General features: G+C 39.4%; 1 protein-coding gene and 1 pseudogene across 2 annotated transcripts; one reads left to right on the plus strand and one right to left on the minus strand.

The window, feature by feature from the left end:
• The first annotated feature begins 769 nt into the window (after window positions 1-769).
• Window positions 770-7,222, plus strand: LOC143594826 (putative plastidic glucose transporter 2). Its single transcript, XM_077074042.1, has 13 exons — window positions 770-962; window positions 1,352-1,463; window positions 2,397-2,464; window positions 2,554-2,686; window positions 2,791-2,890; window positions 3,523-3,635; window positions 3,724-3,817; window positions 4,986-5,139; window positions 5,367-5,510; window positions 5,595-5,668; window positions 6,189-6,277; window positions 6,458-6,572; window positions 6,799-7,222. The coding sequence occupies exons 1-13, from the start codon at window positions 872-874 to the stop codon at window positions 6,979-6,981; spliced, it is 1,470 nt and encodes a 489-aa protein (XP_076930157.1). The 5' UTR covers window positions 770-871; the 3' UTR covers window positions 6,982-7,222.
• Window positions 7,223-9,566: 2,344 nt separating this feature from the next.
• LOC143594821 (cyclin-dependent kinase F-1 pseudogene) lies at window positions 9,567-13,058 on the minus strand (annotated as a pseudogene). Its single transcript, XR_013146410.1, has 3 exons — window positions 13,029-13,058; window positions 12,549-12,942; window positions 9,567-10,432 (listed from the first exon to the last, which is right to left on the minus strand). The product of XR_013146410.1 is annotated as a cyclin-dependent kinase F-1 pseudogene (transcript).
• Between the last annotated feature and the right edge of the window lie 5,997 nt (window positions 13,059-19,055).

The raw sequence follows: 19,055 nt of genomic DNA on the forward strand, positions 1-19,055 counted from the left end.
TCTGAGATTCTAGCCCTAGGTGTTGATATAATTGAATTTTGTGAGTAATGTTAAGTGTTAGAAATTGTATAATATGAAGAATTGTCAGGTAATTAGCTTTGGTTTTGTAAGTTGCTTCAAATTTGAATTTATTCAATCGTGTTTCACGAGCTTTTTGGATTTTACGACGCACATTTGACGTAACGGCGCAGTGATTTGTCGTTTACTGTTACTTGATCTGAATTTGTATGAGTTTCATCGGTTTCATGAAGTTATCGGAACAGAGATGTGTAGTATGATTGTGTAGGTTTGGTGTTGTAGTGTGCTAGATTTAATATTCTAGCCCTAGGTGTTGATATTATTGAGTTTCATGAATAATGTAAGTGTTAGAAGTTGTGCTTAGTCTGATTTGAGTTTGAACAGTTAGGTTGATGAATGGTTAGATCTGAAAACTAAGAAGTGAGAGAGGAAATCTGTATAATGTGTAAATTTCACAGTGATATAGAAAGGTACAAGCACTCAATCTACATGTAACTGAAACTCTGAAAGGTACAAACGTAAAACAAAAGTAACTACTAACTGATAACTGGGTAACTGACTATGCCCTAATAATATCATCCGCATGGAACTTGTGTATCTGCAAACATGAAATAGATTACTAGAATGTTTAGATAATTACTGTTTAATATTCTACACACTAAAGGACTAGAAATGTAGGAGGCTTCTAGAGTTCTTCACAGTTCTTTAAGCCTCTTGAGTCTTGAGTAGTGTAGAAGTTTTTGGAATTTTCTATTGCTTAATGTGAATGACATTTTGTTTCAGTGGGTTCAGTAGCTGTTAAGTTATCCAAGTTGTGCAATTTGTTATTATTTAATTTTGGACATTTTGTGGGATGCCGGCACAGCCACACGTTGCTACCTCTATGTACAAGAGGATGCCGTCTAAGGATGGTACAAATTCAGTTGATCTAGAAGATGATTCTGGTAAATGGCTGGTTATTTTTCATATTTCTTCAGATTATGTATGGATAATGGATGTGTTCTTTTGTTTTGATAGAGTCATCATTAATAAGTTTGGCAATGCAAAATTTTTTCACAAATGTTACAAAAACATACCTTTTCCAAAAAAAAAATGTAGATTTTCATTAATGTCTTAATGACTTTATTTCACTACGCTAATATCGGTTTTGCCATTCAAAAGGGGGTGACAGCGCAACTTGTTGCCCGCCTACTTGCCTCTCTATTGTAATTGGATCATTTATTTGTTTTAATTGGACACTTGAAATGTGGCCTCAAAAAAAATAATAAAAAATAAATAAATAAAAAAATAATTTGGAGGATATGGTGCTGAAATTCTTGTTTGTTATGTGTAGAATTTTTGCAGGATGATATGGTCCAAGAGTATTCAGATCCACCTTTAAGACGTTCTCTGCCTCATGTGCTTGTGGCAACCATTGTCTCTTTTTTATTTGGTTACCATCTTGGGTTCGTTCTCAATCTAGACATCTTTTGTTTTCATTTCCCACACATCTTAAAAACAAATATATGAGCATGCTTCTATATCAGTTTCAGAATAGACCTCTTTATATAGTGAAATAGTTTGTTAATTCGAGTTTAGTTGAGGTTTCTTTGCAAAAATGTGGCTTTTGAGGGTAAATTTCACATTCCCTCATAAAGGTAGTAAGATTATATTTATAAAACTAATTGATCGAGTAACTTGTGCATTAACTTATGCATAGTCAGCTAAGTATAATATTATCTTAAGTTTAGGAGAGGGGGGGGATATAGGCCTGTAAACGAACCTAACGTTTGGTGAACAGTTGTGAACCAGTCAGTAGGAAGTTCGTTTATGTTCTTGTATTTAATATATGAACGGACATGAAAAAATTCAGTTCCTTTAGCTAAATGAACGAACATGAACGCATATGTTTGTTCGTTCGTTTACGTTCATGAACCATTTTATATATGTATTCATGTTTGATACTTGTGTTAATCGCGTTGTCAATGTCCTGTTAAACGAACGGACATAAACGAACCTGAGCATGTTCATTTTCTTAAGAAATGAACAAGAAAACCCGTTCGTTTAGTTGTTCGTGTTTTATCGTTTGTTTGGTTAAAGTTAAATGACGATCACGAAGATGCTTCGTATGTGTTCATTCGGTTCGTTTACAAGCCTAAGGACATATAAAAGTCAATTTTGTTATCCAATATGGAGAATGCGAAATTGACCCAATCGTATGTTCCCTTTTACGTTTCATCCCGCCTTTTTTATTTTGTATTCATACCCTCCATAGCTTGATCATGATCAATACACATGATTTGTTAAAAATATGACATAAATATCTATAAACTGTGTAAAGTTGCAAACAATGTAGTATGGAACTAAAGTTTGTGCAAACTATGTTCTTATACGTGCAGGGTGGTAAACGAACCACTTGAAAGTATATCACATGATCTTGGTTTTAATGGAAATAGTTTGGCTGAAGGTATTGTTTTTACTTTTTAAGAATTATCACGTTCTATCTTATTATTTGCATATAAAATTTAAATCTTGACCTTTCGAATGTAAATGAAGGCCTGATAGTAAGTACGTGTCTTGGTGGCGCCTTTGTTGGATCTCTGTTCAGTGGTTGGATTGCTGATGAATTTGGGCGCCGTAGGACTTTTCAGTTGTGTGCTTTGCCTATGGTCATCGGTGCTGCTTGTAGGTAATAACAATAATAATATTTGCAGTTTCGAAAATGTTGTCATGAAACAATTTAATCGATGTGTTTGACCATAACAAAAGTTTGCTAATAATTACTTGTTTCAGTGCAACAACCAATAATTTGGCAGGAATGCTAATTGGGAGGTTCGTTGTTGGACTCGGGCTAGGGATTGGTCCACCTGTCGCATCTCTCTATATCACAGAGGTTAACACTACTTGTTTGCATTTTGTTGGGTTGGGTCTAAACGGGCGGGTTGACCTGGAACACCTTTGTCCTTTTTATTTATTTATTATTATTTTTTTGTAAACGAGTAGCGTGTCAAATCGGCTTTAAAGTGACCAGACCCTGCTAATAACAATAAAATTTAAAATTTTGCTAATTGGTACATATAATATAATAGTTATTAAATTGTCAAAAACATGTTTACAGTTAAGCCCCATTCTCCAATCCATAAGTCCAATCAGGTTGGCTAACGGGTCAAAACAAGAAACTAATCTTAATAATACTACATGAAATAAAATTTCAATAAATTCATAAACCTAAAATGTTTTTGGAATATAAGCAATGGATGGATGACGAGTCAAGATAGGTAACATTTTGAGCATTAGAAACACATTTTGGATGAGTTCATTCACCTATTTGGCCCATTCCCTTATTAGCCACAAAGTTTATTTGGCCCGTTTGTGAAAACAACATAACCTAAACAGACCCATTTATTTAGGTTCTTTATTTGACTAGTTTGACCTGTTAAGAGATATACCATAACCCAAATAGGTCCCTTCATAAGTAGATTTGTTTAAATCATCTCTCTATAATTTTTTCGTGATTTCTTGCAGGTTTCGCCTCCTTCTGTGCGCGGTACTTACGGTAGCTTTATTCAAATTGCAACTTGTTTAGGGTTGTTAGGGGCTCTTTTAATAGGGATCCCTGTTAAAAGTATCCCAGGCTGGTAAGAAAATAACCAAAAGTATTATTATGCTTTTTATTATCTTAGAAAATTTGTATTTTAAGTTCATCATTTGAATCTATGTGTACAGGTGGCGTGTTTGCTTTTGGTTATCTACGATACCATCTACAGTTCTTGCTTTTGCTATGATATTCTGTGCAGAAAGCCCACATTGGCTTTACAAGGTTTGCTTTGATCTATTTTGTATTTACGTGACATAGATTATCTTTCTTTCATGTGTATGTGATTTAAGCATGTATATTTCTTTCATGTATATTTCTTTCAAAATTGCACTAATTTTGACGTTATTTTACTAATCACGTGAAAATAACGTTAAAAGTGGCGGAAGGTTAATCAGGCATCATGTGGTGGCGTTGATAGCCGAAAGACAATGGCACATGCACCAATCAGCCGGTGTCCCGATGATTGAGTGTTATGTGTCTTATGTCCAAGGCTTGATTCAAAACTACTATCGAGCCGGGGGTCTCACCGGAAGCAGCCTCTCTATCCCTATGGGATAGAGGTAAGGCTGTCTACATCTTACCCTCCTCAGACCCTACCATAGCATTGCTATTGGTGGGATATACTGAGTACGATGATGATGATGATGATGATTTATTAGAGGCGTTAAAAAATTAATAAAACCAAAAACACAAGATTCGCACCATCTATATGGACGCTCCTAGATTATTATCTATATGCGTGTCAATATATGCATGCCTGTAGGGGTGCAAACTAGCCAAGCCCAAGCCTTACAGTAATCGAGCTAGGCTTGTTAGGCATTTCTAAAGCTTGAGTTCAGCTCGATTCGAGCCTATGTTTTTGGGATCGACCTCGGCTTGTATACAAAAATTGAAGCTCGAGATTGGCTTGGCTCGGCTCGACTCGACTGCTCGAGCTAGTTTGAGAAAAACCTTAAAACGAGCCGAGCTAGGTTTGAGCTTGTGTGAGATACCTTAAACGAGCCAAGGTTTGACTTGAGCTCGGCTGTGCAGTGTGAAACTAATACATAGAAGTCCAAAAGAGTTAAAAACTTAAAAATACACAACGCTCGATGAGCCTAAACAGTCTTCCCGTACAAGGCTCGAGCTTCGGCTTGATAACTAAACGAGCTTTATTTGAGACTTGGGCTCGGTATGGTTTGGCTCGTTTCGGGTGTTTTTACTAATCCGATCTCAAGTAGCTCGCGAGCAGCTCGGCTCGTTTGCACCCCTACATGTGTGCGTGCGTGTGTACACAGTGTGTTACTTTCGTTTAAAGAATCGCCATGTTCTCTTATGCATCAAACAGACCACATATTACATTATTATGTGCTCATGGTTTTCAATGTGATTTTTCTCCAATGCTTCGTAGAGAGGAAGAAATACAGAAGCCGAGGTGGAGTTCCATAAACTTCTAGGACCTGCAAATGTAAGATCAGCAATGGCAGAGCTGTTGAATTCAGACAGAGGGGACGAAAATGACACTGTTAAGATATCAGATCTGATTTACGGGCGTCATTTTAGAGGTAACTTTGAACTTTGAGTACCAAATTTTTATAAGATAAATACTAAATATAATATGTAAAAGTTAAAGTTATAGAGAATGTGTTGTTGAAATAGTCTCATTGAGTTGAAGTAAATTTGGTGTGTAAAGCATATTCCAAGATTATGCTTAAAACACAAATGGTGTAAATGTTTGGTACACCGGACATACGCTGCATATTGCATTGTTATTTATTCGCTCCTTTTGCAGTTCTTTTTATTGGATCAACCTTGTTCGCTTTACAACAGCTATCAGGAATAAACGCCATATTCTATTTCTCTTCAACTGTATTTAGAAGTGCGGGAGTTTCTTCAAACCTTGCAAACGCCTTTGTCGGGATTGTGAACCTGTTTGGTAAATCATTTATCATCTATCTATCACCTTGGTTTATTAATCAACATAAATACATAATGATTTACGAAATTAATATTCTTTCAGGATCTTTTATTGCACTTGTGCTTATGGATAAACTCGGGAGGAAGGTTCTCCTTTTATGGAGCTTCTTTGGCATGGTAATTTTCCTGCTCTTTTTTTTAATGCATAATCTACATTGCTATTCATTATATGGAGTGTGTTTGTATGTACGTTTAGAAACTGATTATATTTAATAATCAAAATCGCAATAAAATGGGCTGTAGAAGGTGTTTGGATTTGCTTTTGTTGTATGAAGTTGTGATTACGAGACATCATAAACTAGAATATGGGCTCTAAATAATAAGAATTTGATTATCTAAAAACCACTATTGTGGTCTCAAGTTCGTTATAAAAACTTAAAAAGAAACATTTAATAATAATAATAATGATAATGATAATAATAATAGTAATAATAATAAGATAGTTCCAACACGCTAATGCTAACATTGCAGGTTTTAAAAAGCTGGTTGTTTGCTCCAAAACCCAAATCCAAACACCATTTAATACATTTTTTGAACGGCAGCGCTAAATATGATAGCAATAATAACGTATGTAAAACATTATAAAAATTTCAAAACTCATGTGCTGTATTGTTGTCCTTTTTTGTTATTATTTTAGGCTGTGTCTACGGTCTTTCAAGTAATTGCAGCAGGTTTCTCTTCAGCAGCATCGGGAACTGTTTATCTCTCTGTTGGCGGCATGCTAATGTAAGATTCTATATTTTTGCAAATATTATAAGTAGTTTATATACTCTATAAACTACTACAATAACTATTATTAATTCAGTGTTGGTGGCTTTAAAATAATCTAGGTATAAAAGAAAATTGGCATCGATTATACTTTAAACGCTTTATTTTCTATATAAAGAAAATGTTGAATTTTTGCAGGTTTGTGTTTTCATTTGCTTGTGGAGCGGGTCCCGTTCCTGGTCTTCTTCTCTCGGAAATTTTTCCAAACCGAATAAGAGCAAAAGCCATGGCCTTCTGCATGTGTGTGCATTGGGTAAGACACTTTTCACAGCTCTTATTTTATATGGTTTTAGTCAGGCCTGCAATCGAACCGAATGTTTGAATCGTCCATAAATTATTCGGCAAGAAATTCACTTGTGTTCGTTTGTATTACTATTGATCTTAACGAACGAACACGAACAAGAAAAAATGTTAACGATTCTCGGAGATAGCTCTGCCGAACCTAACCAATTTAATAATATTTTATTTTCAATTATTAGGTGTTCAATTTCATGGTGGGGCTATTATTCTTGCGTTTTCTAGAGATCATGGGCCCGCGCCTGCTGTACGCAATGTTGGGTACGTTTTGTTTGATAGGGGTGGCGTTTGTAAAACGAAACGTGATGGAAACAAAAGGAAAAACACTTCAAGAAATCGAGATCGCTCTTTTGCCGCAAGATTAGGTCAAAGTTTGACCATCTTGATATAGTTTAATAACAGAGCCATATATGTAATGTGCGTTTGAGATTATTAGAAACACAGTGCGTGTAAAATAACTTGAGTTGTGTGTGCTTCCGCGCATGCGCGTGAGATGCTAGCAAGTTGTACGGCATTTTAGGGCCGATAGTTAATCTTTTAGTGCAATTTTGGGTCGGGTTTGGTAAACCCGTAAGTTAATACAATGCGTCAAAACTACTATGAAAAGTGGATAATCATGTCGAAATCTATTGAACTTGACATATATCTATCTTATGTTTGACAAAAATAATTCTTTTTATATATTGTGTTAGGATCAAATATAAGACTATGCGTAGTGGGACGTCATAGAGGGTTATGGTGACCCAAAAACCGACCCCCGTCCCTCGGGCGTTATGTGCCAATTTGGGGTCCTGGCACTATGGTGATAGCGCCCACTAGTTGTGGTTTTCAAAACACAACAAATATGATTACACACAAATATTAGAGATTAACAAGGTATTGTTATATTGTTATTTGTATAGTAAATCAATTGAGCTCGTCTAAAATGTACTTTATGATTTTTTTCAAAAAGAATAATGACTTGTTAACCATTAAATTAGTCAAAAGTTTGATAAATTGATGTTTATCCTTTTAGTAAAAAAAAGTTTATACCATCTAGTTTCGACTATTTAAGAGTTAATAAGTCATTATTTAAAAACAGGATTTAAATTTAAATAACGGTGGGAGGGGTGCTCCACCAAACCACACTGAGTTCCACAGATCAAATGCAAGTATGTCATTTATACAATCAACTACCCTAAAATCCCGTTTAATTTATGTTAGCATTTCTCTTAAATACCTAAAAATATTTTTTTAATAATAATTATAAAGATGATGGATGATTGGTTGAGAGTCTACTTGTAATTCCATCTCCACTACGCTAATCGGTTACTACAACCCGGAACCACTACCCTAATAGCAAGGGATGCTATACCCAAGAGAGGTATCTTACCCACAACCTTATACCCGATTATACCCCCCCCCCCTCCCCCAAAAATAATAATAATAATAATAATAATAAAAATAATAATAATAATAATAATAATAATAATAATAAAATAAAATAAAAAACCCTAGCAAAATTTGATTATGGACTCATGTAAACATGCAAGTATGTTACTGTTTTGTAAAGCTGCTAAAAGTAGGGGTGTTCCTCGGGTTCGTTTTTCGGGTTTTTCGGGTCGGGTTCTTCGGGTTTCAAAGTTTTAAATCTTAACCCAAACCCCAACCCTAATCTTTCACGGGTATTTTGGGTTCGGGTAATTCGAGTTTTTTCAGGTTGGGTTAATCAGGTTTCAAGTATCACAGAAAAAAAAACACAAAACCAATTTTTTTTTAAAACTACAATGCTAAATTTAAAACAACATATTTTTCTTTGCTTATAACACAAATAATCAAATAATAAACTAACATAACTTCATAAAACAATTCAAAAGAAGAGTAAAACTAACTCGAACCATAATCGTATTCAATCGGGCGTGTTTGGTTGTTCGATTACGGTTACTATTAGTAATAAACGGAAACATAATTTGAAAATAAGCAATCAATCAATAATAGTTAGAATGACAACAGTCGATTAGAGCCAGATTCTGATAACTCTAGTGGCTAAGACTTAGCCTATTATACATAAAAATATATTTAATTTCAAAACTAAACGTTTATTCGGGTTGACCCAAATCTTACAAATCAAACCCGAGAACCAACCCGAATTACTTTGGTTCGGGTTCGGGTTCTTCGAGTCGGGTTAGTTCGCGTTCGGGTACGAGTTTTTTCGGGTAAAAGTGACAGCCCTAGTTAAAAGAATGAACTTTCTACACAACGGGCAAGGCCGTCTCTAGAGGGAGTAAACTCAAGTTAGAGCTTTAGGCCCCCCGCTTTGATAAGACCTCCAAAGTTAGACAAAAAAACGAACTAAATGATGAAAATTAGGCCGAAGCCAGACTAAAAACATACTAGATGATGAAAATAACCTTTAAGTTATTTGAAAAGACAAACATATTAGTTGTGTTGCTTTGTTACAATAAAATTTGAAAAAAAAGCCTCAAATCCCGTTTCGTTTCAGGCCTTCAAAAAGATTAGGCCGACCTTGACATCGACAACCTTTGTTCATAACTAAATAGATGTAGATAGTATGGTTTATGGGGTTCTAACTTTAACACAAATTACAAGTTTTATTTTATAAATTTCTAAATGCAGTCCACACTCCACATATTATTTGTGGGAATAATGTTCAAAACCACACTCAAAATCACTAGTTTGACTTTTGTGAATATAATACCTTCCTTAAAAAAAATGAAAAATGAGTTTTGTTATGATTGTTTCCCTATCATTTTCTTCACTTAAAAAAAACTTGGTTTAAACTAACAAAATATAACCATGAATTCCTTTGGTTTGTAAAATGATAAATGAACTAACAATAGTGATATGTTCTTTATTTCAACTCTTTCACGTCTCAAAACATCTTTTCACTTAAATTTACAAAGAATAATAACAATAACAAAAACAATTAAAATAAAAACAATCACTTTGGAACATCATGATCAAGAAAACCTGATTGAAAAATCACCACCACTTCCTTTAGTAACATCAAACCCATCAAAATCAGAATCCGAACCCATGTCGCGTTCACCCCAATCATCGGACCCAGACGAACCCGGACCCACACTATGGCCCGGTGGAGGAACCCTAAGCTCCGACAGAGGAACCGGTAACGGTTCCTCGTTCAAATACTTATCATGAAGCAATTCCATTGCGGTCCGGGTCAAAACATAGTAATTTCTTCACAAGCGAAATCTCATCCGGGCTTCGGTTTGGAAGACACGAGCCTAACCCGCTCGGGTTTTCCACTTTCTCAAAAGATATTATTCGGTAATCGGGCAACTGCGTGCAACCGGGCCAGACTTCCTCGTTTAAATTACCCAAAACGTTAAATATTCTACTTAACTGATCGATATCCGAACTTCCTCGGAAAATCGGTTCGAGTGTGAAAAGCTCGGAAATGATGCATCCGAGTGACCATAAGTAATTTTCCGACCCGAAAAGAAGCTCGGGTGCTCTATACCAACGGGTCCCTACACACGATGTTAAGAGCCCTGATTCGTAAGAATAATTGCTTCTTAAAAAATCGTCTTCAACGTCACTCGTGGTGCATGTGGCGAGACACGATGTGTCTGCATCAGGACAATTTGTGTCTTTATCGGTTTCGTCATAAGGGTCTTTGGATTTAAACTCATCCGATGGTCCGTATTCCTCTATGGTCCTAAGAGGAATATGGACCATCGGATTTAAACGGTTTTCTTGAGTAAACGATTCTGGGTCGGAAACGGTTGATTCTTGGCTTTGAGGTTGTATGTTGTCATGAATTGAAACAACTCCCGGTGCTATCCGTATCCTTGCCTAAACAAACAAAACATAAGATCTTAAATAGGATGTAAATGAGCCAAATCATGCGCGAGCTATTCAAAACCGGCTCGCTAAAAACTTGAAGCTCCAAGCTGAATCGAGCTCGAGACTAAAGATATGCTTGTTTAGAAAACGAGCCTGAGCCAAGCTTCACTTATTGAGCTCAAGTTGGCTCATGAGCTTAAACAGACCTATATTACTTATATAACTTATATTTAGTATGTCAAATTTATATCTATATAATAATTATTATATGCAAATAAAAAATATGATAAAAAATAAATGATATATTATTTTATGTAAAGAATAATTATAAACGTATATAAATTAATTATTAAAATAAAAAATAAGCTTAGCTCGAGCCCTCATTAGTTAAACAAGCTAAGCTCGAGTCCTCATAAGTTAAACGAGCCGAGCTCGAGCCTACACAAGTCGACTCGGCTCGTATACACCCTAGTTTTACATGTATATAAATTAATTAATATATATTAAACAAGCCAAGCTCAAGCTCTCGTACGTTAAACGAGCCGAGCTCGGGTCTACACCAGCCGGAGCTCGACTCGTCTCGTTTTTAGCCATAAACCAATGTGGTTTAGACTTTAGACAACGACAAAGAACATAATATAAATATATAATGATCATCAATATTTGAATGAATCTCATTCAAACAGAGTTTTAACTTCTACTCTTATCATTCACTTTTATATCAAAACTTTAATGAGTTTTGAAGAAAAAAATTATATTGACTGAATGCAGCTTAGTGTCACAACCCGCCTAAATTTAAATAGCAGTGTTCAAAGTCTACATGTTTTTGGGCAGGGCTCAAACAAGTCTAGAATCCTCGTTAAAAGATGGTGAAAATGGTCCTAGAATTCCTTAAGTAATTCCGAAAATGCAATATCTAAGACGTGTTTATAAATCTCCAGAATTCTTACATATATTTTTTGCAGAGTATTGATCTAAGAATGGTGTAAACCAACATTAAAGTATCACAAAACAACCTTGTGAAGCTCACTTAAAGACGATTGTTTCCTAGGATAAGAGCTAAACAAACACTACTAGCACGTAGCACATGATCTAGACATCAGAAAATGGTCACGCATACCATATGACATAGAGAAAATGATCATACGAGCCGTTTGAAAGGCAAATCATATGGCACGTATAAATTTCTTTTACCGTCAAAATTATTAATTTCATCACTGACATAGTTAAACAACCCGTATAACCATTTTTGTCCTATCATATGGCTCGGATGATGTGCTAAGTTGATTTGACACCATACAAGCCGTACAACTATACAAGCAGTATGAGAAGGAGAAAATAGTCATACAGGCCGGGCCGTATAACAACCTAACACGAAAACCATATGTGTCGTGTGATGGGTAGATCATACCACCCGTATGGTTTTTTTTACCAACAAAAGAAGAATGATTTGACCACTAACATTGTCATATGGTCTCTAACTCTCTATGATCATTTCCTCTCTACTAGGAATGAGCAAATGGTACATCCGTACATGTACCGAACCGATTACCGTCAGAACCAATTCGTTACCAACTTTTTCGGTACCGGTAACAAAGCCATCCCTACTACCTATCATACACCACGTGTGATAGCACAAACTCTAAGGCTCCCCGTAATGGCGCTATAATTGGAGAACACACCGCCCCCCCCCCCCCCCTAGGCGATGAGTGGGGCGACAAGTGGGGGGGGGGATGAATACTTGTCGCCGGATCAATGTTTTGTGTTTATTAGTATTCTATATATGTGTGTGATATATATTGATATATATATGTGTGTGTGTGTATATATATATGTATATATATATATGTGTGAGGCTACAACACCATTACACCCCTAAAACAAAAAATCACCCTTTGCTGACTGGACGCCACATGGCAAGTCGCCCCATTTTGTAGCACCTCCACTACTCAGCCTAATGTGCAAAGTTAATTTGACATATTATGGTCCCTATGAGTCTATGACATCATACAATCCAATACGATGTACTGCAGAGTTGATTTGACATCACACGACTTGCGATGTCAAATCAACTACATGAAAACTTTAAACAATCAACCAACACAACAACAATACAAATCCTCACCTGGCCAAAATCGGCCAACTTAAGGACACCATCACTCGTAACCAACAAATTCGACGGCTTAAGATCTCGATGTATAATTGAACACCGATGACACGCATCAACGGCCAGCAATATCTGCACCACCCACCTCTTAATCTCACCCACACTGACCCCACCATCCCACTCTTTCTTCGCCACCTTAATGACCTCAGCTAAATCATTATCCAGATACTCCAACACCAGTACGGCGTCCTCGTCGTGGCTTCAGAAGTAGGACCACCACGTTCGGAGAATGCTGAAGCGCTTCGATTTCTCTGAACGCGGATTGGTAGTCGTGTACTTCTTTGAGAGCCACGGGGAGGTCGTCGGATAGGCGGCGGGCCTTGTAAACGTCGGAGTACGTGCCCGAGCCGATCTGGGCGATAGTAAATCCAACCGTTGTCGGTCTCCGGACGTTGAGGTGGTAAGTCGACACGAATTCGGTTAATTTCGGTTACATACTTTATGGTATCGGAATTCAAACTCTGGCATCAGTAAAATCCAAACGTTGTCAATCTCGGGTGTTGAAGCGGTGAGTCTACGCAAATTCGGCTGGTCTCAGTTATGTTTGTTATGATACCAAAACCAAAACAAAAAAAAATACTAAAATAAATACAAAAACAAATGGGGCATTCAGTTGGTTTTTGTTACGTTCGCTAAGGTACTGTAACTAAAACAAAACGCGGTAGCGGAACTAAAACAAAAAAAAACAAAATTGTCATTTGATCGATTTACGTTTTGTTCGTTACGGTGCCTGAACTAAAAAACAAAATTAGAAAAAAAAACAAAAAGTGTCGTCGACCACTAAGGTGCCGCCAACTGGCCCAATCAAGCACTTGCGGCACCAAAGTTTACTTTATTATATATAAATATAATAACACACATTTGATAATTATTATTATTGTTTCCAATGTGGTGTAATGGTAAGTAATATGGGTTTTTTAAGAGAGACTCAAGTTCAAACCTTACTAACAACATTTTGGAGGCACGTGGGTGGCTCAATGAAAGATCTGATCTTTGTGATATCCAGTTTGATCCTGAGGGTGTCCGGGTTTTACCACCAGTGGGCCTTCGGGTGGGTGGGTTTTCCAGAACTGGAGTTAACTTGGAGGTGCTTAAGGGCTCCGTGCAGCTGGGTTGGGTCAGCTGACGGTGACCTTTTTCCATTGGATCACCCCGTACGAAGTACCTAGGCAATTCTGTTTGTTGGTCGTTCAAAAAAATATATTATTGTTTTTCTAGAATGGTAACTTTTTGTGTGTTTAGTATACCGTATTTTTTAAATTTGGAGAGTCGTGTTGTGCTATTTTTGTCAGACTATGTTGTTTTAGCGGGCCCACGTTGGCTTTAGAGTTTTGCTTGGGCGTTTCCCGGGAAACCATATCACTGGCTGCAACTTGACAGTCGGTGTGTCACCACAAACCACAAGAGCAAACTCTATGACATAACATACGATGGGACGAAAATCCGGGTGAGCTTGAGTTCGAATGTCGGAAGTTGTGTTTAGGATTTGAAAGAAAACTTGGGTGTTTTTGTTTTTGATGGGAAAGAAAAGAAGAATGTGAATGGTGATAACGATTTTTGGTGTAAATAAATGTGAATGGAGGCATCAATCTACTTCTATTTAATTTGATAATAATTATTATTCTGATAGTTTTGAAAGATCATCTTTAATAGTAGGGGCTGTAAACGAATAGAGTGAATGAATAAATTTGTTCGTTTGTTAAGGAAATTATGTATTCACGAATACTTACTGAAGAGGTAGGTCCCAGCAGAGCCCAGTTGGACCCGCAAGACTCACCTTAAACAGGGACGTCTGCGCAGAAACCAACTGGATCCGCATGACCAACCATGCTCAGAGACGTGACGTCCTTACGCGCAGTACGCAAGCTGGTCCCGCAAGAAATGCCTCCCAATGGTGAAGGACTCCGCCTGTCCCCGCAGCCTCGGATACAAGCCATTAGGGAAGGCCACCCGCGCAGCAAGGCTACACGCACAAGGCATTTAGCTCTCAATCGTTCAGTGTCACCTGAAGGAATGAGCGAAGCCGAGAACAATCCCGCACAAGGGCGGGAGGGGGAATACTCCCGCCCAAATAAGCCAGTCCGTACGATACGGGAAGATCTTCTGTACTGTACCTGACGAGGTATAGGAAAAAGATCTGACTAAAGATACGACAGCTTATAGACAACAGTATGGCGAGCAGCATGCTCCTACACTGTATGTCACTATTAGCCGCTGCCTACTCACCAACTCTTGTCATACCACGTGCGTAGCTGACAGTTGGTGGAAAAGGAATAGTATACAGCAGGCCTGGTCGCTATCAGCCGCTACCTACCCACCAACTACCAGCAGGGCACGTGCGTAGGCTACTGTTGGTGGAACAGGAACACTGTTGCAGCCGGCCATACCTCCTTGGAAACCTACCTTCGGCTATAAATACCACAAATGGTATGACCATCTCATCTTATCATATCATATCACATTATCATCATATTATACCTGATATCTGCTCTAGCAATCTCTTAATATACTTTTATATTTAAAGAGCAATCTAGTCTGATTCTCACGCGGAGGGTGGTCACAAGGAGGAACCCCCCCTTCTCAGTGACGAGCTCACGGTGTCTGTTTTGCAGGTTATCAGAAGAACCATCTTCAAAGGGTCTAACCCCTCGTGGGAAACATCTATCTAACCCCCAGGTTACCAGTAATCTGCCCTGGGTCCGGTTAGTGTTTCTTCATTGGCGCCATCCGTGCATAAAGCTAGAACTACATTTTTCTCCAGTTTTTTCAAACTTCTACAAAGATGGTTAGAGAAATTCCGGTAACCACGACCCCAGCTACTGGGGGGAATACCGGTAACACAGTTTTTACAAACACTACCCCGGTTACCCAAGCCGGGGCAAGTGAAGTAAATTTTACGAACACTACCCCCAGTTACTCATGCTGGGGCAAGTGCAGTAAATGATCGCCTACTGGGATCCACTGATACCCAGGTTGAGAAACGAAGACTCCCCCGCCAAACTCTCGATGAAGTCAAGGCATGGGCGGAGGCACGACAAAAGGAATTCCAGGCCGAGTTGAACGAACGCTTGCGTTCCGTACAACAGGCCGACGAATTCGAATATTGGGAGGATGACTCGGGGGAATCCGACTCCGACGCGAACCCTCGCCATAGGGCAAAAGGGAAGCGTAAGGAAATGGAATCCCAACCGAAAAGGCATTTTGGACAAGCCTTCAAACCAAAAAGCACAGGTGGAAGTCCACGAGACTTCTCCAAAACGTTCAGACCAAACGTTGCAAATGCAGGAACGTCCAAATTTGCAAGGGACATTGCGGAAGCAATCGCCCCAAGGAGTGCCAAACAAATGCCTAACATAGGCACATATGACGGTATATCTGATCCAGACGATCATTTGAACAGGTTCATAGCAGGGGCAACCGTCAGCAATTGGACGGAACCCACGTGGTGCTACATGTTCCAAATGACGCTTGTTGGGGCTGCTAGAGCTTGGTTTGATCGTCTACCGGTCAACCACATCTACGACTGGGCAGACTTCCAGCAGAAGTTTAGCCAACACTTCAGCCAGCAACGGAAGTATACCGAGGAGCAATGGACAATCCTCAAATGCATACGAGAAGAAGATGAATCTCTGCCAAACTTCATCACTCGCTTCAACTCAAAGAAGCTAAGTTTGGGCAATATCAGCGAAGATCTTGTTCGCGCAGCCTTCATCCAGGGCGCGCATGACCCAGAGCTCATCCGCACCCTAACGGGTAAAGATGGTATGCCATCCACATGGGATGCCATCATGACAGCAGCAAAACGCTATGCGGAAACGGAGAAGCAACTGGGTAGAGATCTCCCACAAAGCACAAACCTCTACACTCAGAAGACGAGAGAAGACAATGTCCTCACCGCCCGATTAAATAAAAAGCGGAAGCTAGGCATTTGGCAGTCAAGGGTAAACTTTGACACCTCATCCGGCTTACAACATCGATTGGGCGGAAGGGATAATGTACAGCCGCACCGAAACTCCAGATGGACGCCACTCACCAAAAGCGTCACTGAGATATTCGCCACTGAAGAGCTCCCGTGGCCAAAGCCTCCAATAATCCGACATCGTCACGATGCTGATCGGAGCAAATACTGTGACTTTCACAAGACAAAAGGCCACAACACTGAAGAATGCATAGACGTAAAAGACATGGTTGAAGCATTTGTCAGAGATGGGACGCTCGCGCACCTCGTGGCGCAATAAAGGCTGAGCAGGCGGGTGCGTGTAGAACCCTAGCTGGGGAAAACACGAATAAAAATTCCAGCTTCAATATCGAGACTACATGCTGCGTAAAGAACGAGATCCCGAACCAGGTGCGTATCGGCTCGATGGCACTCCCATCCCAACATGGAAGGGAGCTCATTTACACAGTTTGCATGTAAATCAATTCCAATTTGTAAAGAAGGCCAAGAGCCACTTCTAATGGAAATGATTCTCTTTAGAACATCGAAGCTGATGATTTTACTTTTCTGCACTAATATGACGATATTCACATTACGTGAAGTTATTGCGTGGGAAGGCGGTTCTACCCGCACAAACCCAATAATGTGAAAAAACCTTCACGCAGGTCAGTTGAAGGGGAAAGGTTCAGCACCCAAAAATGAAAGTGCCGGTCTATCCGCACGAATCATAATGAGGAAACTGAACAATAACCTATCAACAACCGCGCGTCGAACGGTTAAACTATGCAACACTGGTGATGGCATTCACATTACGTGAAGTCGTTGCGTGGGAAGGCGGTCCTACCCGCACAAACCCAATAACAGGAAAAAACCTTCACGCAGGTCAGTTAAAGGGGGAGTTCAATTATTCCATTAAATGAAAGTGCCGTCTATCCGCATGAATCATGAAAGGAAACTGAACACTAACCTATTGACAACCGCGCGTCGAACGGTTCAAAACAAAATTCTCAAAAGGATGAGGAAAACCTACACGCAGGTCAGATAAGGGTAAAGTTTTGCCATCCTACTAAGTGCAAGTGACAGTTCCACCCGCACAATCACGAAAGAGGAAGCAAAACTTCTATTATCAACCACGTTCAAAGGTTAACTTATCCTCAAAGGATGAGGAAAACCTACACGCAGGTCAGATAAGGGTAAAGTTTTGCCATCCTACTAAGTGCAAGTGACGGTTCCACCCGCACAATCACGAAAGAGGAAGCAAAACTTCACACCTATTATCAACCACGTTCAAAGGTTAACTTATCCTCAAAAGATGAGGAAAACCTACACGCAGGTCAGATAAGGGTAAAGTTTCGCCATCCTACTAAGTGCAAGTGACGGTTCTACCCGCACAATCACGAAAGAGGAAGCAAAACTTCACACCTATTATCAACCACGTTCAACAGGTTAACTTATTATACACTTGGAAAATTGCTAATTTAAACTAAGTATGCAAGTCATAAGTTTATAAAGCAAGAAACCCAACGAAGGAAATAACAATCTTATACGCAAAAAGATTAATATTTCACAAATGAATTATTACAAGAATGGCCGGGTAACTACCCGCCTACGAAAAGAAGAAAATAAATCTATACAAGCTAAAACTATCCTAGCAGTGGGAAGGGATCTTCAGGATCAGGCTTCAGGGCCACTTCCACTTGGACCAGCCCCATCGGTAGAGCGTGGCAGTTCAAGGAAAGCTTTGAGGATAGCTAGCCCATCATCAGCAGCAGCTACTTGGTTCACCTTCTCCACCACTGGATGCGGGAAGGCGGCGTATTGATTTACTGCTTGGTCGTATATGGCTTCAGTATCAACATTGTACAAAGGGAAGTTGGAAGGCGGGAAGCCTTTCTCAACGAACCCTAGACCAAGCAGGAAGCCGGCCCGTTCCCCATCCTCGTGAGAAGCGTTGAGGGCTGCGCTCATGGCATCATCGTAAGTAGTCTCTGAGAAGACCCGATGCACAACCTACAAAGAAAATATACAAGTGTCAAACACCTTTTCTATGTACAAAGGAAAGCGTGAAGACGTAAAGCTAAACATACCTGAGGCAACGCCTCTCGAAGAAGCCATTCCTTGGCAACCAGAGCTTCTTGGAGGCGGCTTGAGCTTGGGTGCAGGCGCGTTCGGCTGCGCTTTTGTTAAGGTTGGCAAGTAGCACTTCCTTTGCAGCAGCCTCTTCAACGCCCTTAAGCTTCCGCTCGGTGTGATCAAGCACGCCCCTCTGGTCCAGGATTTCTTGAAGCTTCTTGGCATCCTCCATCGCCAAGGCATCATGAGCACGTTGGAGAGCCTCCAATTTGGCCTTGAGCTCCTCGTTCTCCACGCGTAAAGGCTCAGCAACGGCTTCAGCCTTGGTGGCCCTCTCGGTTGCGTTCCTCGCAGTCTCCTTAGCCAGCCGAAGCTGTTCGTTAACAGCTTGGGCAGCCTTGGAGCGGGCCTCGAGTCGCGCTTGAACCTCAACCTCGAGGGCCTTGAAGGCCTTC

The sequence above is a fragment of the Bidens hawaiensis genome, unplaced genomic scaffold (genome assembly GCF_021521415.1).
Source record: "Bidens hawaiensis isolate Kalapana, Puna unplaced genomic scaffold, B.hawaiensis_p1.1 tig00044222_1, whole genome shotgun sequence".
Taxonomy (NCBI): domain Eukaryota; kingdom Viridiplantae; phylum Streptophyta; class Magnoliopsida; order Asterales; family Asteraceae; genus Bidens; species Bidens hawaiensis.

Coding starts and splice junctions, on each gene's coding strand:
- LOC143594826 (XM_077074042.1), top strand. CDS start 872: ATGCCGGCACAGCCACACGTTGCTACCTCTATGTACAAGAGGATGCCG. Junction 963..1,351: donor TGATCTAGAAGATGATTCTG/GTAAATGGCTGG, acceptor TGTTATGTGTAG/AATTTTTGCAGGATGATATG. Junction 2,465..2,553: donor TGGAAATAGTTTGGCTGAAG/GTATTGTTTTTA, acceptor ATGTAAATGAAG/GCCTGATAGTAAGTACGTGT.